The sequence below is a fragment of the Micropterus salmoides genome, unplaced genomic scaffold, assembly GCF_014851395.1.
Source record: "Micropterus salmoides isolate LMB-PRFRI ecotype aquatic unplaced genomic scaffold, ASM1485139v1 Ms_hic_scaffold_2, whole genome shotgun sequence".
Lineage (NCBI taxonomy): Eukaryota > Metazoa > Chordata > Actinopteri > Centrarchiformes > Centrarchidae > Micropterus > Micropterus salmoides.
The window spans coordinates 18,490,986-18,515,027 of NW_024041150.1; the positions used below are offsets into that span (position 1 = coordinate 18,490,986).

The 24,042-nt window shown below is 40.1% G+C and overlaps 1 protein-coding gene across 1 annotated transcript in view; it reads left to right on the forward strand.

Annotated features, from left to right (window-relative positions):
* Window positions 1–24,042, forward strand: part of dnah2 (dynein, axonemal, heavy chain 2) — a 66,200-nt gene that overhangs the window by 11,383 nt on the left and 30,775 nt on the right. Inside the window, 36 exon segments of the mRNA XM_038730481.1 lie at window positions 63–209; window positions 984–1,140; window positions 1,236–1,345; window positions 1,862–1,991; window positions 2,332–2,520; window positions 3,538–3,682; window positions 3,841–4,033; window positions 4,202–4,402; window positions 4,552–4,708; window positions 5,050–5,224; window positions 5,960–6,123; window positions 6,399–6,560; window positions 6,970–7,073; window positions 9,356–9,512; window positions 10,359–10,441; window positions 11,594–11,682; window positions 11,685–11,764; window positions 12,286–12,424; window positions 12,624–12,841; window positions 13,378–13,470; window positions 13,581–13,706; window positions 13,824–13,934; window positions 14,272–14,460; window positions 14,679–14,782; window positions 14,930–15,119; window positions 15,248–15,428; window positions 15,654–15,781; window positions 18,320–18,472; window positions 19,217–19,342; window positions 19,525–19,743; window positions 20,840–20,957; window positions 21,498–21,634; window positions 22,720–22,857; window positions 22,965–23,123; window positions 23,380–23,532; window positions 23,836–23,927. Coding sequence (XP_038586409.1) covers window positions 63–209; window positions 984–1,140; window positions 1,236–1,345; window positions 1,862–1,991; window positions 2,332–2,520; window positions 3,538–3,682; window positions 3,841–4,033; window positions 4,202–4,402; window positions 4,552–4,708; window positions 5,050–5,224; window positions 5,960–6,123; window positions 6,399–6,560; window positions 6,970–7,073; window positions 9,356–9,512; window positions 10,359–10,441; window positions 11,594–11,682; window positions 11,685–11,764; window positions 12,286–12,424; window positions 12,624–12,841; window positions 13,378–13,470; window positions 13,581–13,706; window positions 13,824–13,934; window positions 14,272–14,460; window positions 14,679–14,782; window positions 14,930–15,119; window positions 15,248–15,428; window positions 15,654–15,781; window positions 18,320–18,472; window positions 19,217–19,342; window positions 19,525–19,743; window positions 20,840–20,957; window positions 21,498–21,634; window positions 22,720–22,857; window positions 22,965–23,123; window positions 23,380–23,532; window positions 23,836–23,927 — 5,217 coding nt within the window.

Here is a 24,042-nt window from a genome sequence, read left to right on the forward strand (position 1 = left end):
CACAAAAACGCGTGCACACATACATGTGCTCATTATTAATTTGATTCTGTTTTCTTTTCCAGTAACCTTTTGATCCTGTTCTCTGAGATCCACTACTGGGATCGACTGAAGTTCGAGATCCCACAGTGTGTGTCTGACATTTATCAGGACAGGGAAGACCTCAGAGGCCTGCGGGAGAGATCACTGCTGCTGATCAGGGACTATAACAGGTTCACACACACACACACACACACACACACACACACACACACACATTCAAAGAGGGGAACAAAATGGACGGTAATTTGTATGGTTATATTGTTCGTATCGTATTTGTACTGATTCTATGTTGGGGTAGACACTGTGCCTTTATCTTTTTCTGTACTTGGTACACTTCTAATCAAATTAAAATGACATTATAAAAATAGGAACAGGGCAGCAGCCACAGTAACTTTGTGTGTGAGTGTCTGAATGGGGTGTGGCACAAGATTTTTGCAGATGAGGGTAATTAATAGCACACTTGTCTGATGTAATTTTATTGTACAAGCTGAGTAGGGAGTCCTTATTTTCCTTTGATTTGCTATTGCAATTTGGTCATTGAATTTTGTTGTTCATCATATCACAGTTATATATTGCTCAGTACATAACCCAGACACAAAGAGTCATGCCCTTAGGTTTAGAACCACAATGTAGGATAGACCACCCTACATACGGCCTTTTTTGCAGCATTATAAAAAATTAATAGCCGACAATGAATACTATCTGTCAACCTTTTTTTATAAAGCATAAATTTTTCTGCTCAGCTGCCAATATAAGACTTTACAGTGGATTTCAATTTCAAATAAAAACACACATCAACACTCACATTGACAAACTCACACTACACAAATTGAACAAGCTGTATGTGCTGTAGCTGTATGATGATTTTGCCTTTAGTACTCACCCTGCAAACGAAACACACTAATATATACTTAATGCCCTTCTCATCTGTGTGTGTGTGTCAGGATCATAGATGTGCTGTCTCCTGACGAGGTGGGTTTGTTTCGGGAGCGAATTCGTTTCTTGGATAAGAAGATTCAGCCGGGGCTGACCAAGCTCCTGTGGCTGTCTAAAGGAGCTTCTAATGTCTTCATCCGTGACTGTCTTCTTCACGTTAACAAGGTTGTTACACACAGTTCACTTCTTACTGATATGGACACGTCTTAAGGATTATTGTTACTGTATTCACTTTTTCTCTCCTTTTAATAATACTCCAGGTCCAGTTGATGGTTGATGGATACAAAGTATCCAATCTATCCATCTCCAACCTTTGTCGCCAGATGAGTGAAACATTGCTGGTTAAACTGGATGGAAAGACTGTATACAGGTAATGATAGATATGTGATTACTTCCTCATTGCATGGGATGCCTAATCCGGTAAAAACACAAAATAAGAAATACAAAGTGCGCGGATATTATTTCTTATATTATATGTCACTTCTGATGACATGGTTCATCCATTCAATATTGAATTTTGGTTTATAAAATGCATATTCATTAAGTACAGTAAAACTGTGGATAAAGGTTTTTTGTTTTCGATTGATGATGATTTAACATGATGATTTATTTATTTTTGTACTCAGTGGAGACGTGGCTTATTTTTCATTCTTTGAAATCGCCTTTCCCTCAGTTTAGATATAGAGGTAAATGACAAGAGTCAGTGCCAGTGTTTCCACATTGTCAGCAGCTCACTGAGGAAGTCAACTGCAAGTGTCTCCACATCTTGACCTTGTCTGAAGCAATTCACATGGGTTGCATCTTAACTGTACCTAGGTTTCAAGTGATGTACGTTAGTTTCCTTTATTGATTGCATCTTTGGTGTTTCTCCTGTTGTAATTCTTAGGAACCTGGAATTTGAGGATGACCAGAAGGCTCACCAGCAGAGCCAACTCCAAATATTGCGCTCAGCACATCAGGAGATTGCTGATATCATGACTCGCATCCATAACAACTTCTCTGATGATGGACCTGAGGTCTGTGCTGTGTTTTTCATTCAGTATTGGAAGCATTCCATTAGAAATGTTCCTGCACCTTTACAAAATGTAGTCTGGCACATTAATAAGGTTGTTATTTTAGACTTGTTGTACTGTAAGCATGCAAGGTTGAGGAAGAAGCTTAGAGGATAGAGAAGTAAGACATTTGACTTCCAGCTGTTAAGTGGTCAGTCGTTAAGTTCATTTTCTAGAGATGTGTCTTTACAAAAATTAATGGAAAAATAGCAAAGTATTGACCCACACAAGTTGTTTGACTAGTAATTAAACTATTAAAAAATAAAACAAATGTGCTAATTTTTTACCATGGTGTTTAATTAAGGTCCAAGAGCACTGGGTGACCTACACAGAGAAGGTGGACCACATGGTAGAGGAAGCTCTTAGGAGCAACATCAAACGCTCCATGAAGAAGCTATCCAGGGCCATCAATGGAGACAGCAAGACATCGCCCAATCCCTTGTTCAAAGTCCTGGTAGCACTGCGCCAGGCAACTCCCCAAGCCACACCAAAGGTGCCAGCAACCCTTTTTAATCCTATTAGGTCAAATGATGATCACAATGTCCACATATGTTGACCCACATGCTCAGCATAAATGTACCACATGAACTGGCATGTGCTCACTAGTCTTATTCTTATTCAGACACACATTCACACACACACACACACACCATGCATACATCAAACAGCAAAGAACACATACATAAACTTATGCACACATGCAGAATGAGTGGTTCTCTCTCTCACTCTCTCATTCATGGAAGAGGTATTACTGGAGACATGTTTTGCTGTTATGTCTAGGGTAATTAATTAGCTTTATGGCTAAACAGCTACTAACAGCCACAATATATATTGAGTTCCTTTGGTTGCCAATGCAAGAGAAAAGATTCAGGTCTTACCTTAATCTGACTTGTTGGGTTCAGTTTATTTAGGTTAACATATAAACACAGACAGAAATTAAAGAAAAAAGGATGTGGGTTATTATTAACTATCCATCATAGTCTTAACAAAAGAGTTCCTCAGGAACATGCATTTCCTTCCTTGTCTTTCTTCCCTAAGGCATCTCTCCTCTGACAGGCTCATATTAGGTGAGACCCGCTTACTTAACTTTCAGCAATCAAGGAATAGGTCAAAATACAACATGTGACTGTGACAACACACTAAAACACCCACACAGGTACACATGCCATGCTCAAGCATGGTGTTCACTGTGCTCTTGCTGTGAGTTTGTTTTTAATATCCGTTCTAAAAGTATGTGTGCAGGCTATGCTTGACTGCTCTGCTCAGGACTACTCTTTGAGTTTTTGGAGCTTGTTTAGTGTCTGAGGGGCCAGTGTAAGATAAATAAGGATTTTGTGAACCGTGCAAAGCTACTCTAGTGGAATCCCAGAATAAAAATGTAGAGCTGAAAATGAGCATAGTAAGTCCCCTTTAACACATGTAAACAGTTCTGGCAACAGTTCTTTACAATTCACAATTTATTGGCTGGTGACTTGGGTAAAAGTTTATGCTCATACGTGTGTTTTGACAGGTTGAGTTCTTCCCGTCGCTCGATAAGCTTGCTCAGATTGTGAACATTATGCCTCAGCTCATCAACACCATCTCAGCAGTTAAAAGACTGCCCGAACTTCTCTCCTGCAAACGGTCGCAGGCGAATCCGATACACATCAACATAGGTTAGTATTTTTTTAAAACATGTTCTTTCATTTTACTTGTACATGTACTAAGCCAGACAGTGACTACTAAGCAGTTATATATCTTTGGATGCAGTATGGGACAATAGCTGTCTGCCTAAGCTTCTACTCATATCACCATGTCCTCTTTGTTCGTTCAGAGCAAGACGAGGGGATAAGGAAGATTCAGGCTGCAGTTGCCGCAGGGATGGCAGCCAATGCCAGCCACCTGCAGGCTTATCTGAAGACCTGGGACAAATACAGGGATATCTGGGAGACCAACAAGGACTCCATTACACAAGGCTACCAGAGACAAAACCAACCAGTCACTGATTTTGATGCTGATATACACAGGCACTGTGCACTAAAATCTCATTTCTAAACATCATTATTCACTTGACCTGTTTAAGACGTTTCTAGGGACCATTTGACACTTTTTTTGCTTCAATTGTGTTTGTTTTTATTTATTTCAATTCCCCAAGACATTCTTTAAAAGTTGTTGTTTACCATAAACCCCTCCAGGTACACGTTAAAGGCCAACAGTGTTCAGCAGGAAGAGACTGTATTGAACATCCGGTTTGTCATGCTTGACTGTTCACTGCTCAAGTCCTCCTTGGTGCAGCACTGCGATGAGTGGCAAACCAAGTTCACTCAGCTGCTTAGCCACATGGCCAGCACTCGCCTAAAAGGACTTCATGCTTCACTGCAAGACAACGCCAAGAGGTGGGGAGTCAAGAGAAAGGATTTCATTTGTTACAGAAACCTACTGTATTTAGTTCATTACTTGCTTAAAAGGTTATGTCAGCTTCGGTGAGAATATGTATTGTGCTTAACGTGATGTGTCTCTTTGTTATTTCGATGTGTGTGTCTAGGCTGAGACAACCCCCCCAGACACTGGCGGAGCTTGATGAGAGGCTGAAGCTCTTGGAGGCTCTCCAGTGTGATTTGGCCAAGACAGAGGCTCAGATTCCTCTCATCCATGATCAGTTTTCTATCCTAGACAAGTATGAGGTCCCAGTGGAACAGGCTGTAAGCACCTTGCTCATTAATGAACAAATACATACATATCTACAGTGCACACAATACAGGACTGTGTATGAACAGTATATAACAAACTGTGACTTTACCCTTATGTGTGCACCCCTCTAATATCTCTCTCCCAAACATTCAGTAAAACAAATATCTGTCTAATACAATATAACAATATATACAAGACAATTATATATCTTCAGTAGAGTTTCAGTGGAATGCAGACATCGTCAAAACCCTGACTTCTCTGGTATTCACGGGAACTGTACATCTACACATTAACGAGCTAAGAGCATTCCTTCTCATCATTATTCCAGTTCTGACACTTGGTTTACCCACAGGTGCAGGATCTGCGTGAGGTGCTGAATGGGGAGTGGGTGTGGTTCCAGCAGGTGTTGATTGACAGTAACATCATGCTGAAGAAGCACAAGGAGAAGTTCAAGAACAGCTTTATTCTCTCCTCTGAGGAGTTCAAGAAGAAGATCCAGACCACTATTCTTGAGTTCAACAGCACAGGTCACACACATACACACTCTCTGTCTCTACTCTCTTTCACACATATTATCATCTATTATCATTATCATCAACATACATTATCGCTGTGGCCATTGTTGCTCTCTCTGTTTCCCCTGCTGTCCCTACTGAACCATTACTGGTCTATATGAAGCCTCTTTAGAACCAATAGCCTGTAACTAATCTGCTCGTGCCCCTGATGATTTGTGACTGCACAGCTGCTCCCTTTCACAGAAAAAGGGATGTCCCTGACTGATTTCCTGCCCCATTATCATCATCACTCACTCCTCTTTGCACCTCTCTGCCTTTCCGACTCATTTTTGCTCATTTCCTTTCTGTTTTTGATGACTACCATCTTTCTTTCCTCCCTTTACCTTGTTTTCCCTCCTTCACACTAGTGTGTTATATGGGGTGCATGACATGATTAAACTTTCTATAACACTATATGTAATTTTACATAATAATAGCAATTGTCTCTATTGTGACATTTATTGAATAGTCGATCCTCAGTGGTGGTTAATATACAATATAAGAAAACAAGATTTCACAACAGATATTACTTTGACGGAAACGGTATGATTAAATATTTAATGGCTATTAAATATCTATTTTCCTAAAAACATATACCAACCTGTGTGTGTAGTCACTGTACAATATGTTTGCCCTTTGTTTTTGTGTGTGGACAATTTGAATGTGTTTGTATGATTTGCATGTGTGGTTTTGCACGTGCATATTCAGGTCCATTTGACAGCACACTGAGCACAGAGTTGGCCTTAAAGCAAATAGCAGGGCATCGCAGACAACTGGAGGCTCTGAAACAGGAAGAGAGTGCCATCCTACATGGACTGGCCTTCTTCAAAATAGAGCAGCCCCCTGCCAAAAGCATCCGGACGCTGGAGAAGGTTTGACGCAGCACTAGGCTCAAATCCTAACATACTTTGTCCTGCCATAAACCTATACAAAGATTCAACATAACGAGCAGTTAATCAAGAGAAGATTGTACAAGTATTTGATAGTATAGCAGTAGGAAGTTGACAGGACATGTGAAAGGGGATGATGTGCATCAAAGGGACAAGGATGAATTCAACCAGGATGTTGCAATGAATTTGAAAGGAATAGTTTTTTATTGCAAATGCTAACCTTGTAATATTTTTGTTACACGTTTGTATCTGTACAGGACATAGACTACCTGCAGCAGGTCTGGGAAATCACACAGGAGTGGAATGCCAACTGGAACATCTGGAAGACCGGTCAGTTTTCGACGTTGCGGACGGAGAGCATGGAGAGCGCAGCACAGGACATGTTCAAAAAACTTCACAAACTCCAAAGAGAACTAAAGGTCAGTTCTGCCACACAGAGTGTATGCTGTGTCGCAATTTAGCTGTAATATAGTACTTGGTTGTAGGTTTTGTTTCATACAAATAAATTGTGCCTTAATACATTTAATCAGTACTGTATGATCTAGAAACTGTACTTGATGATCTCTGTAGAAAGAACACAGAGTGATACTTTGCGTTTATAATGGATACAAAGTTGGCAGATTTAAGCAGATATCATTAGGTATTTTTAGCTTCAGATCCACACACTCCCTAAAATGCATTTTACAGTGACAGCTACATTTATGGCTTTCCCTCGGGATGCACAAAATGTGTTTCTAATATCATAGAACGCGCAGAGAAAATTTACCCTCAGCAGCTCTTGTGTTTAAATTGCACAGTAGTGAGGGCCTCATATTTGTCTGATTGCAGGATAAGGCGTGGGGCATAGTAGATTTCTCCAAGAACAAGATTGATCAATTCAAGCGGATCGTCCCTCTCATTGCTGATCTGAGGAACCCAGCCATGAGAGAGAGGTAGAGTATCTACAGTACATGTTACTCAAGTAAAAGTAAAAAAGTACCTGGTTTTAAAAATACGTAAGTAATCAAAAGTAAAAGTACTACACATCAAAATCTATTGATCTTACAAAATGCCTTTCTTTTTAAATTCACTCAAAACATATTCCTATACTATCGGGGGATAAGTCTGCGTTATTGCTCTGCTGGTTCGGTAGTATCCCCTTCAGGCCGTCTGATAGATACAGAACCCCATTTGGGACTTAAGATAACTTAAGACTGTTAAGATGAGACAAGGAGGCGGAAACCAAAACTAACAATTGAAATTAGCTTTATTGGCATGAATGTGTAACAACAACTGAAACTGAAACACTTCTCAAATCACAATCTCACCAAAAATCCACATGTTAACTTCAGCACCTCTCATAAAGTGCAGCTCACAACAGAGCAAACTTGCCTTTAGTTTTTAGATGTTTATATTGCAACACTCTACCAGCTACGTTACCAAACTGGCTGTGACTCACAGGGCAAAAACAGAGCTGCTGCGCAGTCACACCTGACACCACAATGCTCTTGCTACAATCTTCCCTCTGTAAGAAGCCTGAATAGAAACCTCTTCTAGAAAAATCCAGTGCTGGTTTGAACAGACCTCTGCGCACTAACTCAGTCCTCATGAAGTCTGATAAAGTCTGATAAAACTGGGGGCCTATCTGCTGGGTCATTTGGTGGAGCAGCAACTGCTCTACCAGGGTCTGAGCTGCTTTTATCTGATGGCTGAACAGCTCTGGCTGTGCTCATACTGGCTGAGGCTAGATGTGTTTCACCTGGGTCTGTGGGACCTGCTAAAAAATTCTGGACTGGGTCTGTGCTGGTACTGGCTGAGGCTGGATGTGGATCAGCTGTGCTTGTACTGACAAACTTCAGCTCAGCCCCTGTAAATTATAGATATTTTCTATATATTAATGTTATCAGCTGTATCAGGTCCATTCAAACTGGCTCCTTCAGGTTTCCTTCAATACATTTTCAAATATAGAATACTGTTTGTGAAATGACTGGGATGAATATGTGATGCCTATTATTTACTGAGATGTGCATCCATATTGCCCAGTCTGTCCAGCCAATCAACATTTTAATAGTTGGTGAATCTACTGCTTCCCATCTTGCATTAGCCCAGAGTTGTAACTAAACTTCACTGTCTCGTTTTAAAAGGATGTATGAGGAGTGCCATCACATCCTGTCTGGACTGGTCCCACAGATGTTTCTTGCTCGAATGTGTGAGTTTAATTTCTTGCACGAGCATATGAACGCATTTCCACATGCAACTCGGTCATCTTTCCGAGCTGCAGTTTATAAACACTGTGGCCCGTCTGCGTTTATCAAACGTAATAAACATTAATCAGTCATAGTCTGGCATGCAACTAGAACACAGACCAATAGCTGCGCTGCTCAGCTGGTTAGCAGGACAGACAGACAGCGAGACTCACTGCAGCTTCACATTAGGCTATGTGTGATCTAGAGAGGAGAGAACACAAGTTTACCTGACTGCTGAGTTTTTTCTCTTCTCGTACCTAAATGGATAGTCCCTCTTCATCCTCTCATCAAAGTTGTAAACACTTGCTTTCACCTTTGACAGGAAAGTGAGGCGGAGCCATCCAGCTCTGCGCTGGACTGTCAGTGCGTGTGCCGCTGTCGCATCAGCTGGATGAATTTGATTCGTGGCGAGTCGGCTTTACCAGTTTTACATTTGTTTTTCAATGCTGCTCTACTCAAGTGCGCTGCATATGCTACTACTAATACCAATGGAACGAGGTCTCGTGCAGAATGTAACAGAGTAAAATATATTTGATATTTGGCTTTGAAATGTAGTGAAGTGAAAGTAAAAAGTTGCAACAACTAGCTCAAGTAAAGTACAGATGCCGAAAAAAACTACTTAAGTACAGTAATGAAGTATTTAGTCTTTGTTACTTTCCACCGCTGATTTACTTGTCAAATGATACCTGTCATTTCAGTGTATCTTTGAACTATTATCCCATTGTCTTGTAGTTGTTACAATACAATGTACAAGTCATGGAAGGTTACAGAAATAAAAATACAACTCCTACAGAATAAACTTGGGAAAAAAACGAAAAAGAAGCAAAGCACACCCTATAGTCACTTTGTGCTTAATACCTTCCCTAGGTCTCAAGCACAGATTCTGCTCTTGACTTAACTTGGTAATAGTTGCCTGGAAGGCTTCTTCAGCTGACCTGGGTAATTTAAGAGTAACATCAACCACTCTTTCATTGCCACCTTTCTTTCAGGCATTGGAAGCAGATCTGCAAAGAGCTGCAGTGCTCTTTTGACCAAACCAGTGCTGAATTCACCCTGGAGAAGATCATATCTCTGGGTCTTGACAAGTATGCTGACAAGATCTGTGAAATCTCTGGAGCCGCCAGCAAGGAACTCTCCATAGAACAGGTCCAGTCTCTTCCTCTTGTCTAGACTGATGCTCAGTGGGCAATTTTGTAGCTTCTAATCGATTCATTCTAACCAGGTTCTCGCCCAGGAAATGGGTAAGCACATTCAGAAGTGTAACTGCCTGGCTCCCTTCCACCATGCCTTTAGGCCTGCTGTTCTTGGGCAGCACAGTCAGCTCATAGAGCAGAAGTGTCTGCCTCTGAACCTTTGTCAACATCAATCCTGCCCCTAGCCCCTCTGTACTTCCTTAATATCCACCTGAGCACTCACAGAGGTTAGTGCAGTTTTAGGGTCAGATTAATGCTCATTGAAGCACAGTGCAAATTATTTTGTGACTTTTATTCTATTTTCACTACCTTCTGCATGTAGTGTGAAGCCAAGTTACTAAAACAGCAATTAGAAACTGGAATTGCATTCTTGAAGGAGAGCCTGAGAGGTGCACTCATGTGATGGGTGAGATTCTTAAATTGAAATACTCCATACTTTATACAGTTTCAGAATAATGTTTTCTCTTTAGTGGTGTCTGGCCATGAATATTAGAATATTATTTTTGATATTGCTGATAAAACCATCCTTTTAATTTACAGACATGTTTTAAATACAGTATACTTTGGAAAAACGTTAGAAAGTGCGGAATAACATGAAAGAAAGCCCGGGGGTACAAAAGAATACAAGTCAAATCCTACTGTGTAGTGTGAAAAAAAGAAAAACACAGATGTTGTAATTATGCTGTGTATCATTAACCTTGTGGAAGAGAAAAATCATAGAAATGCTGCCCCGTCATTTTCCCACCTCTCAGTGGTTTGTTCGATTTGTGAACATTACTCTTTGTGTTTGATGTTTAAGGGTCTGGAGGACATTACCAAGACATGGGAGGAAACGTTCCTAGACATAGCACCTTACAAAGATGAAGGTCACTACCGGCTGAGGTGAGAATGCAAACCTTGAAGTCAGGGTTGGGTGGAAGGTTCAAGAAGTTATAAATGTACGGTAACCCAGGCTGAAACTCTCTCCAACTTATGGTCATAGATTTGTGTCTTCCTGTTAAGCTCCATCACTAGATCCCACAGCTCAGTCCAGCTCAGTACTGCCATCTGGTGATGTTTCATTCTCGCTTTGTTTGTATATAGATCAATGTAATGCCTCATGAGGAAAAAAATGGAGCGAGTGTGTTTGTTTGTGGTCAGAACAGAGCAAAGTGAGTGACAGCCTGGCTGGTGAAAGCAGGAATGTCCGTGCCATCTGCTGCATATAAAATTTATATAGTCAGACCTCGGGCCCAGTCTAATTAGCAACCCAAGCCATTGCCACTGATTTCAACAGAGGGGGTAAAGGCTACAGTCAGCCAGTGGCCCACAGTAAACATGAGCAAAAAGTAGCTGAACTGAATGGTATACTAGCTACAAATAAATCTGATGGCAAAAAAAGCAACTAACAAATGAATTCAACATGAATAACATCATGAATAAGAAGAGCAAGTTTCTCATGCACAAGTTAAAACATAACTATTTGAAACACAGTGACAAATCAAGACATTATTTGGCAAATGGACTCAACAACAAGAAAAAAATGTTATACAAACTATTAAAAACACAGAGGGGAATACTACAAACACTCCAAATGATATATCAATAACATTTTAAACTATACCAAAGTTTACAGATCGGATTGCACCCCTAACCCATCTACAATAGACACATTATTTGATCATTTAGATTTTACAAGCTACCAGAACCTCATGCAAATATCTTAGACAAACCTACTATGCTAGATGAGAATGCACTTCAAGTTGTGTCAAATACCAAAGCACATGGATCAAACCCACTGAATTTTACAAGTACTTTTGATCCACAATATTTCCACTAGTCATTAAGAACAAGATGGTAACAGAAATTTACAAATCTTCCAGAGATCCCACCACATATGAATTTTGGCATTGATCTCAGTTCTCCACAAACCTAACAAGTACACTACTCTCTGCTTAAGCTACCACTGTGAAGATGTTTCACTATTGGAATCCACTATAAGCAATCATCAGCAGTCATGTTTAATTCTCCCTCCCTGTCTCTCCCAGGGCACAGAGGAGTTTTCCAGGCCCTGGAGGACAACCAGGTTATTCTGTCCACAATGAAGTCTTCTCGGTTTGTCAAAGCCTTTGAGCGGGAGGTGGATTGTGGGAACGCCGGCTGTCCCACGTCCTGGAAGTCATCGAGATGGTTCTGACTGTGCAACGTCAATGGATTTACCTGGAGGTACAGGAAATACACTTATATACTATATGTCACGGGATTCATCATTATAAATGGATATTCATTACTTTATGTTGGCTTTTCATTATTGTCTGTGAATGTTCATCATTTGATGGAGTACACATTTATTATCTGTTGGGATTGTTTCAGCAGACTAGTTGTTGGATTATGGCAATATATCATATATTAATATATTCTACCTGAGCGCAATTAGCACATGATATGTTACCCCCTGTTGGCTACATTTTTGGTTTTCACTGTCTACATGGGATGTGATCAGGCACAGTATTAAGTGCAGGTCACCCGCATTTTGGCAGCACTCAAAGCCTAATACGCGGTTACTGTAATTATACACTAAAATCTAGGAAACTAGCCATGACGCAGTATGCAGTCTGTGTAGATCTGTTCTGTCAGACTGTCAGACTGAAGCACCTCCTTAGTGGACACGCCGTTATGAACCTCTTTCCGCTACCATACCGAAATTTTTTTCTGTCACTCTCCATTTCTATTTTTTTTTTTTCAAGAACATTTTCCAAGGAAGGGACATCAGGGAGCAGCTGCCTCATGAGTGCAAAGAGTTTGAAGACATTAGTTCTAGTTGGAAGACCATCATGGGCCGATTCCACAAGGATAACAATGCCTTGAAGGGAACACACCACCCTGGTATGACAACATGTTTCTTTAAAAAAAAAGCTGTTATCAAAACCATACATGGAGTCACACATTAAAGAATAAGATTTTCGTGTGCTAAGAAAAAAACCTGTGATGATGACGTCAGCCGAAAGAGACTTCTTATTCACAAATGAAATACATATTATTTAAATATGAATACTTCAATCGGGCTCTCTTCTCTGTCTTTCAGGCTTGCCAGAGAAGCTGTCAGAGATGAGTGCGAAGCTGGAAGAGATCCAGAAGGCCCTGGACATGTACCTGGAGACTAAGAGGCAGATCTTCCCGAGATTCTACTTCCTGTCCAATGATGATGTGCTGGAGATCCTAGGGCAGTCACAGAAGCCACAGGCCATGCAACCCCACCTGAAGAAATGTTTTGACAACATCAAGAGCCTGCAGATTGAAAAGGCAGGGAACTAAATGGGAAAATCAATATCTGATATCAATACCACACTCAGAGAGAGAGTAATCTTTGAACATTTGGTCAAGATTAGATTACTAAACATTATACATTTACATGACTGTTTTTTCTTTACCTGAAGTTCTTTGCTGCAACTACACAGCTTTATGGGTATAATGTTTCAAAAAATATAGTAAAGCTATTATGCAGGATATATTTTTTTGTTTGTTGAAATGATTCTAGCGTATTTGAAACGCTTTAATACTTCAAATGTATTCTTACTGCAGGTTAAGTGTGCCCTGTGCATTAGTAAGAAATATAAATAAAAACTGCTTTCAAGGTAGACATCAGATCAGATACTAAGATAAGATGTTTCCTCTGTTTTCAGTGCTTTTTTTTTGAAAACTAGAAATCTACATAATTATAACAGGATGAACTGGGCTCAAGTCCTAGACCTCAAACCTGTCTTCAGGTTAAACAGCATCAGACTGGGATGAACGAGTACTTACTGAGAGCTGCCACTGTGTCTGTATGTCTTCTATAGGACGGCAGTAAGCCAGATGCCGTCGGGATGTTCTCTGCTGATGGGGAGTTTATTACCTTCATCCAGCAAGTGCCACTGGACAAACCTGTGGAGGTACAGCAATGATGACCATGATCATGTGACAAGGGCGTTGATTAATCCAGTCATGATAGCATTGGTGCTAATGAACACAATAAAGACCATTTTGTTTTGTGTGTATGTAGGTTTGGCTGTGTGATCTTGAGAAGACCATGCGTATTACACTAAAGGAGTGTCTGAAAGACTGCCTTGTAGCTCTGAAGAAGATGACAGGACAGAGAGACAAATGGGTCAGAGATTGGCCTGGACAGGTACATTTCTCTTGATTTTGCCATATCCAGTTGCCTAGTCCGTATTAAAACAATATTACTAGGTTCTTTAAAATGAAGCATTGCTTTTGTCTTATGTGTACATACTTTCTATTTTAGATGCTGATCACAGCCAGTCAGATCCAGTGGACCACTGATGTCACTAAATCTCTCATTACCAACAAGGAGAGAGCTGATAAGTCCTCCCTTAAGTCCATGAGGAAGAAACAGGTTTGATTGGCTTTTTGTTGCCTAACTAAACATTTCTGATACTTGTGTGAAAACAGTACATTCAAATTACGAGTGAACTCATTTTGATTATTTATTTCCACATCAGTATGTCTTCATACAGCCAGTTGAAAGCTCTGTAACCAGCATAATTATTATACACGTATATTTACAAAATGTGTCTTGAGTCATCTGTGTCTGATAATGTTTGAATTTGTATGTAACCTTGTTATGTTATATCAATGTTTCTGCCTTTTCAGCCAACATTCAGTTAATTTATTAACAGGCTTCCAATTAACTCTTGAGCCTTTGCTACTGTATAAATGCCTGTGTTTGTCAGGTCTCCATGCTTCAGTGCTATTCAGAGACCATCCGTGGCAACCTGTCCAAAGTCCTACGTCTGAAGATTGTAGCGCTAGTCACAGTGGAGGTTCATGCTCGGGATGTCATCGATAAGCTGGCCAAGGCAGGCTGCAATGACATCAATGCCTTTGAGTGGCTCTGCCAGCTGCGACTATACTGGGAAAAGGTATGTTATCAGAGAGGCAAGTGATAACAGACAAAAACACCTCAATACATTTCACTTTCTATGAGAGTATTCCCATCATACATTTTTTCCATATTATCAGCATTTGTCACTCTCTACCATTCAGTTTGCAAACTTGTCTAATGGCAACGAGAGAGAAAACAAGACCAAGAAAAAAATCGACTAAACTTTATTCCGTGTTGTGTTTGTTCTCCCTGTAGGATGTGGATGATTGCATAATCCGACAGACCAACACACATTTCATGTATGGCTACGAATATTTGGGCAACTCTGGACGGCTCGTCATCACTCCACTTACTGACAGGTCGGAATCAGTCTTTCAGTTACTTAGTGCTTCAACCAGCAAATGCATCAACACATCAATATTTTTACCGATCATAATTGTAATAATATAATGGATATAATGTTTCTATACTGCTTCTCTGTAGAGTAAATGTCTATTTCTGTCCAGGTGTTACATGACCCTGACCACGGCACTCCATCTCCATCGGGGGGGCTCTCCAAAAGGCCCGGCTGGTACTGGGAAGACGGAGACAGTCAAGGACTTAGGCAAAGCTCTAGGCATGTACGTCATTGTAGTTAACTGCTCTGAAGGACTAGACTACAAATCCATGGGACGCATGTACTCTGGCCTGGCACAGGTAGGAAAGAAAAGGGATGATGATGATGATGACGATGACTATAGTTAAAATCATAATTATGATGATGATGTCAACCTAAATGAGTACAAATGTGTATGTATGTATTGGATCGTGTCCACCCTGAACAGACAGGAGCATGGGGGTGCTTCGATGAGTTCAACCGTATCAACATCGAGGTGTTGTCAGTGGTGGCCCAGCAGATCCTGTCCATCCTGTCCGCCCTCTCAGCCGGACAATCCAAATTCCATTTTGATGGACAGCACATACGTCTGGTCTGGTCATGTGGCATCTTTATCACCATGAATCCCGGTAGGTCAACACAAATGTGCAAATGCATTTTAAGTCGCCATATGTTGGTGGAAATATTAACATTTGAATCATACTGAGCATATTATTATAAAAAGGAAAATTGGATTATGTTGGATAATGTAGTTTGAGACATTTTCAGCGGACGTTTTGATGTTTTGTCATAATTGGCTATTTCAGTGTTTGTAATTCTAATCTTTTCTCATTTTCATTTGTATTTAATCCTAGGTTATGCTGGTCGTACTGAGCTTCCGGACAACCTCAAATCCATGTTCAGACCAATCTCCATGGTGGTGCCAGACTCAACTCTAATCGCTGAAATCATATTGTTTGGAGAGGGCTTCAACAACTGCAAGGTACTCCTACTCAAGGAAATTGACCCTTCGCTAAGCCCCGCCCCCCCTTAGTTAGTGTTGCTATGTCCGACAAACTGTCGCCGCTGCCACTGTCTATTACTGCACTTCCCGGAGAAATATTGTCAAATTTGCTGAAAAAAGCAATCTTAGAAAGACGCACACAGTTTTGCAGTTACATTATTCATTTGATGGTTGTATTCAGGCTGTCAAAGTGACTCAAACTGACGTGAAAAAAATGAAAGACAGAAGCTAAAGCCTACGATCACACAGTACAAGTGAACCACCGCATCCCCCGATGATTGAGACAAAAGATAATGATTAAGTATCAACACTGTTACTGTACAGCTGGGTAGGCCTCTATTCATTATTACAATCATTAAAAAGCAAAAGCAGTAGGGCTTTATAACGTTACATTTAGTAGTCAGTTAGGCAGCGTTAGCTAACTGACATTACATTAGGAACAATCCACAGGCTAGATTTTTCTTGATTTGTTTTAGATTTTGGAAAGAGAATAAATCGTACTTTCTCCTATCAACCTCTCTGGGTAGCGACTGCAACTATTACAAATGCCCCAGGAACAGCGTTTGACCATATCTTGGAAAAATACAGCCAAAAAAAGCTAGAAAACAACTCTTAGAGTCAATGGAGCGCATGCATGAAAGTGTCGGACCTCAGTTAGAGCGAGTCCTATACTGCGCTGTCATTGGCCAGCTGGGTATTCGGGGCGTGGCTTAGCGAAGGGTCAATTATATACTGGTAGAGTGCTGGCAAAAAAAGAGTAAAACAGAGCAGATGAAACATGTAAACAATAATCAGACCAGTGACAAAAGAACATGGAAATATTGCATTACTCTATATAACCTCCCCCACGTCTCAGTAACATGTTCTTGTCTGTATGGTGGATGGATCAGTTTCATAAATTCCATCTTGGTGCTATAGAGGGTCTGCGTTGATGTCACTTCCCCTTCCAGAACACACTGGACTGAGTGGACATCTGTTACCATGGCTGCGTTTAGCAAACTGGGAGTAAAACAAGTGATTATTTGCTGAAATTAAAGGCAGTCGGACTCGACATTGATCCTTACTGTTTACCAAAGAACCAGTGGTCCAGCTCTTTCCCATTTTAGATGGGTTGTTTGTGGTTTTGCTTATTTATTCTAACACTGCTCCTCGCCTTTCTGCCACTCAGTGAGCATAACTGTGACGTCATGTGCATACCCTCTATATAAGTACAACTTGTTGAAAATTTCCCGCTTCTTTTATGTGAAGAGCTCAGGCAATCAGCAGATGAGACTGAGTTCTTCTACACTGATCAAAATGCAATATCATCAAGTCAGTCTGATGGATTTGATTAAAAATATCCTGCTTGCCTTTTCATGTCAAAGTTAGAGTGATCTTGTTGGCAAGTGTGAGCATCTACATCTGGAGCCTCAGCTGAACATAGATCAGTGGTGGGTGTTGATCCATCTGTATCCCCATTGATCCCCTTTTTTAAGGTCTGGGAATCAAAGACTGAATGGGGTTTGGTGCAGGGCCAAGGTCTGAGACCATCATTATGTGCGTGTGTGTGTGTGTGTGTGTGTGTGTGTGTGTGTGTGTTGGTTATGTGCATTATGTGTGGGCTGTTTGCCACAGAGTGATGAGAAGAGGTGATAATGGTATGTGTACTTTCTCAACTGCATGTGTTTAAGAAGATCCTAGCTCTGTCTTTCACTCAAATGCTTTCACTCAAACATGAACACCTATGCTCTTCAAAAAAAGAAATAGCAGTTACTTCAGCAAAATCCAACGCTGCTGCCAACACAGACAGATACACACCTGCTTACTACTGTAGGCTCAGAGGTTTTCTAGCCATGCTGGATCCTGTGGGGAGCCGCAATTATGTGCCAGCAAGAGAATTAGGATTGTTAAACATGTAGCAGTGCAAACAGATTAAGACTGAAACAACACAACCACTCAGTGGTACCAGATGTTGCTGTATATTGCTGTATTGCTTTTGAAGATGGACAGATACAAAAAGACACCAGTATACATTTTATAGTCCCAAAAACATTAATTGTCACATAGATTTATTTGTGTTTTTGTTTTTATAAGGAACTTTAATTGATAAACAGTATTTATTAATTTTATTGGTACATAATTTCACAAATATAACCTCAACAAAATTAAGAACTGTGCAATAAAAGGACAGCAAAAACATGAAGAACCACAACTAACCCCATCATTGTTTCAAACTGGTTCAGTGTTGGTTAAATGTCTTTTTTTGTTAAGCTCTGAATCTAATCCATTTTATCTCGATGTATAAAACATGCACTTAGTAGACTTTTCACGTTTTAAACGAATGTAAATGGTTGGACAAAATCATGCTTTCTGAGTTTGCAGATTTAATCTGTAGTATTATTTTTTTTAATGGTTCAAAACTTCATTATGTTCATGAAAGTGTACATGGGGTTTAAATAGATAAAATTCTAAAAAAAAGATTATACCTCTGTCTTTATGTTACTCTCTGTCACTCTTTCTCTGTCTTTGTCCTCATAGCTCCTGGCGAAGAAAGTGTTCACCCTGTACTCCCTGGCAGTGCAGCAGTTGTCTAAACAGGACCACTATGATTTTGGCCTGCGTGCTCTCACCTCCTTGCTTCGCTATGCTGGAAAGAAGCGCCGCTCTTGCACCAACGTTCCTGATGAAGAAGTAGCTCTCTCTCTCTCTCTCTCTCTCTCTCTCTCTCTCTCTCTCTCTCTCTCTCTCTCTCTCTCTCTCCCCCGTGTGTCACTTTCTTACACATACAAATAAGTTTGATGACTTGCTAAGGGCACATTAGAAACCTTTATGTATGTAATACAAACCAATCTGCTGGTATTTAATACTCAACAGATTTAAACAATAGGTTTTCATTCAGGTGTCCATATGATCATTTATATAGGTTTTGCTCAGTATCATCGGTCTTTCTGTTAATCCTGGCCAATAAGAGATCCCTTCCTAATGTACTTCCAGTGTAAGTGACAAAATCCACAGTCCTCATTCTGGGAAAAAAAGTATTCAAAGGTTTATATGAAGCTAGTGTGAGGCTTCAGCAGTCTGAAGAGTCAGTTGATGTGGGTTTTGTATGAAATTAGCTCTTTGTGTTACTGTGGCTCCACTGCAGATCAGCAGGGGAACACTGTGAAACACAAAGAGAGAATTTCCTACAAAAAAGCCTGTAACTTACATGGGATAGGCAAGCAGTTGCTATGACTGCATGAACTGGAATGTTAACCCAAGCTGTGCTGTCATCTCTTATAGCTTCCTATGTACAATATCAAATCATAGGAGAACAGAATCTAGACACCTATCAATTTAACTGAACTAACTACTGTTGTTCCCTTTCAAATGAACTAAACTCTTTAATAGGAAGTCTATGTGTGAGTGAGTCTGCCTTTGTATCTCTGTCCTCAGATCCTGCTGATGGCTATGAAGGACATGAACATTGCTAAGCTGGCCTCTTCTGATGTGCCACTGTTCAATGGTATCACCCAGGACTTGTTCCCTGCTGTGGAAATACCCATTATAGACTATGGCATGGTAAAACAGTAGTCAACATCAGCATTCTTGCAGTGAACTAGTGTGTTTGTGTGTTCCATCTTCTTTGATCCACAAACACCAAGACAAATAAAAAAAAATATATGGACATGGTACATCCTTTCATCATTTTCTGTATGTTTACAATATCACTCATGATATCACCATCACTCATTTTGTTGCAGTTGAAGGAGGCTATAGAGGCTGCGCTTCGTCAGAGCGGTTTGCAGGTGACTCCTTTTACGATGACCAAAGTCATCCAACTTTATGAGACCAAAAACTCTCGACACTCATCCATGCTTGTAGGCAAGACAGGCAGCGGCAAGAGTGTTACCTGGAGGACCCTGCAGAGTGCCCTCACTGCCCTGAACCACAAGGGAGTGCCTGGCTTCCAGCTGGTCCAGGTGCGTGTGGATGGATTCAAATACACTGTAATTTATAGGCTAATACTACTACAGAAAACCAGAAATTAGGTCATATTTTAGGTCATGAAATACTCCAATTTTATTATGGAAAATCATGAGCAAAACAATATAACCTTTTTTCTTGCTGAGAGGGCTCAGATATCTAGGTACACCTGCCACCAAATACAAAGCGTTACAACCACGTTAGTCTGCTTTTCTACCATTTTATTCTATTAGCGTCAGAATAACAGCCATGTTTTCTTCCTACTGCTCTCTCTGTCCTTACTTATTACTTTTCATATAACTTTCTTCCTACTTGATTCTCTCTATTTGTATTACTTGCTCTCTGTTTTTTCCCTCATGCTCTTTGCGTATCTATTTCTGATGTCTCCCTTCGTGTCATCCTCACCTCTGCCTGGTTCTCATAATGTCTCTTTCTGTTCTTCTCTATTGCTTGTCTCCACTGAGGCACAGTACCTTCTGTTGTTGATTTGTTTCCCGCCCACATGTTCATGCAAACTCATGTACTCACAGATGATTAAGGAAATCAAACATGCAACTGCTCTTTGGACATTTTCTAAATATCATCTGCATACTGCAGGTATTATGTGTAATATTATCATACATACAGTATATTACAGAGCTACTATGAAACCCATCTCAATTTTCACAATGAACAATGCAAGAAAATTAACCAGTAATAACTAACTAAAACTATGATTAAATTACAGTTTTAATCTACGAAGAAAAACGCCACAATAATTTGACAAATGAGCGAATGAACAGTCAGTCTTACAATAGATGAGAACAACATGTGCAACCAAAATGTTAGGATGCTGTGCTTATCCTTCTCACTTCAATAAACTAATCTGACAGTAAATATTGACATCACATCAATCACACTTATTGACATGTTTTATACATGATATAATCTGCAATAAGATGCACGTTCCATGAAAAGCTATTGTTCCCATGTGTTCTCGTCATTTATAGATTTGTACCTGACAGTCTTCAGTAATATGATCTGCCATTATAATGCACTTTTTGTCTTCTTTTTATTATCTTCTCTCATGCTTTGGTCTATGTGGCACAACAGGAGTATCCTCTGAACCCTAAGGCAATGAGTCTGGGAGAGCTGTATGGAGAAAATGACCTCTCCACCAATGAGTGGACTGACGGAGTGCTGTCTTCCCTCATGAGATCAGCCTGCGCAGGTACTGGTCTCATGATTGCTACATTTAGTATAAGTGAACACACACTAGGAGCTGATGATTCTTGCTCTGGCCGTACACCATTCCCATTCTAAACTCCAGCTTCAGTGACACATTTTATTTTATCACAGAGCATTCATTTTTTGTACAAGCCTAAAAAAGTGACATCTTATTATAGAACAAAGCTACTTTGACTACTTAATATGCTCAGATGTTTTTAAGGAGTTATGTTTTTACTCAGTATTACTTTACCATGCAATATACACAAACACAAACCACTTAAACTCTTTTTTTTTGTGTAGACTCTGGTCTTTTTGTTGTTTATATATAACTGGTTTTCAAACAAACAATCCAAAGCTTTAAACCTTTTTATTTACAGTCTCTGTATATTCTGTATTTATTCTATTTTTTAAATGAAAAAGTAAACTTGTAAGCAAAACATATAAATTTCAGTATGAACAGTGACTCTTTATTTATTTATGTATGTCTATGTATTTATTTATGTAATTTTTTCACACTGTGCACCTTCTCTCCATTCTTTAGATGAGAAACCAGATGAGAAGTGGATTGTGTTCGACGGGCCGGTTGACACACTGTGGATTGAGAGTATGAACTCTGTTATGGATGACAACAAGGTGCTCACACTTATCAATGGAGAGAGAATCTCCATGCCTGAACAGGTGAGAACAGAGCTAGAGACCAGACTCGAGTCAGACTCAAGTGTCCCAGTAAGCCATAACAGTGTGACAGTGAGCCAGCATGAAGAAGTCTGAATCTGGAGCAGCTAAAATTAAAATCAGCCATAAATATATATTTTTTTATTTACAACTGTGCCTTTTATACTTACATTTAAAAATGTCTTCCATTAGAATTTCTTTTTAATATAGAGTGGATTTATGGTAAACACATCGACATAATTGACCCTTTGCTAAGCCACGCCCCAAATACTTAGCTGGCCAATCACAGCGCAGTATAGGTCTTGCTCTAACTGAGGTCCGACACTTTCATGGCTACGCTCCATTGACTCAGATCCAAAAGACATTTGTTTCTGTATTTTTCCAAGATATGGTCAAATGCTGTTCCTGGGGCATTTGTAATAGTTGCAGTCGCTACCCAGAGAGATTGAAAGGAGAAGTATGATTTATTCCCTTTCCAAAACCTAAAACAAATCAAGAAAAATCTAGCCTGTGGATTGTTCCTAATGTAATGTCAATTAGCTAACGCTGCCTAACTGACTACTAAATGTAACGTTATAAAGCCCTACTGCTTTTGCCTTTTAATGATTGTAATAGTGAATAGAGACCTACCCAGCTGTACAGTAACAGTGTTGATACTTAATATTGTTGTCCTCTGTCTCAGTTGTCAGGTGATGTGGTGGTTCACTTTTACTCTGTGATCGGTAGGCTGTCGCTTCTGTCTTTATTTGTTTCACATCAGTTTGACTGCCCCAATACAACCCTTAAATGCATAATGCAAACCTCTCTGTCTCCTTTCTGAGATCTCCAGGGAGAGTGGTAATAGACAGTGGCAGCGCCATGCTGAGTCTGAAAGTTTGTCGCAACAGTAACTACGACTTTTACCAGTCTCACGTAAAAGTGTAAATCAGTGATTATGCAAGACTGGGCTGTTTTGGTTTATGTATGTGTAGTTAATCCGACAAGGCAATAATAACAAAACAATCTACAATACAGTAATGTATGGTAAGTAATTAGTCAGCTATGTACTGTTAAACGAGAAAAGCTGTACATAAATGATTTTGTCATAGGTGTCTCTGCTGTTTGAAGTGGAGAATCTGGCAATGGCTTCTCCAGCTACAGTGTCTCGCTGTGGGATGGTGTACAATGATTACATTGATCTGGGCTGGAAGCCTTATGTTCAGTCCTGGCTGGACAAGCGACCCAAGGTACAGTGCACTCACTTTCATGAAATATATGAAATATTTTATTCCATTATTTTCTGTAACCTTTCACTTCCATCTATTGATCTCTCCATTGCTCCATTTCTCTGCAGGCTGAAATGGACCACTTGAAGCGTTTGTTTGAGAAATATATAGAGAGCACACTGAAATTTAAAAAGAACAACTGTAAGGAGCTGATTCCCATCACTGAGCTTAATGGAGTAACGTCTCTTTGCTGCCTCTATGACTCTTTGGCCACATCCGGCAATGGGGTATGACATGTCGAGTGCAATCTGTAACCTTCACTGCAAATTGTAATCCTTCTCATGGATAAACATTTTCCAGCACATCTTAAATGTTGATCCTCAATGGCATTTGGTGTAACTGACTTAAGACTTTTGACTGAAATGAACCCACTCCACCCCATTACATTACTGAGTAAATCCCTAAACAAAGGCTTACATTATCTCTTAAGCATCCCCAGTTTGAAAACCTATAGTATTTTTCTTTCTTTCGTGCTTTCTCCAGGTGAATACTGAAGACACTGACAACTTGGGTAGGATCTTGGAGCTCTGGTTCATCTTCAGCCTTATCTGGTCCATGTGTGCCTCTGTCGACGAGGATGGACGCAAGAGGATGGACAACTTTCTCCGGGAGATGGAGGGCTCCTTCCCCATCAAGGTCCTCTGTACTGCAAAATTTCTTCACCTAACTTCACTTATGACCTACAAAGTCAATGACAGGGCACTCCCTCTCCTCACTAGGGGGCTTGTTTAACAAGTGTTAGGTGTACTGTAGGCGGCAACTGCTGTGGCTATTATGCAAAAAAATAATATTGCAAAGTTCTACAATTGCAAGCCTTGGTTGGCCTGATGTAAGCATTTTAATTACACCCAGGCATAATACTAATAATGCAGCAGACTGAATGAATCCGTTTTAGCAGCCGTCAACGTCTCTGAACTTTTTATGTAAACTCTTTTTTAGGACACGGTTTATGAGTACTATGTGGACACCAAGAACAAAACCTGGGTTTCTTTTGAAGATAAGCTGCCAAAGGGCTGGTGCTACAATGCCAGGTAAGTAACTCAGTGTCACTCTGCCCATCTAGTTACTTTACTTTCACTTTTGAAACTGAATAAATACTAGATCATATAACCTATTACTAACATCTAAAAAGTAGATCTGTATTTC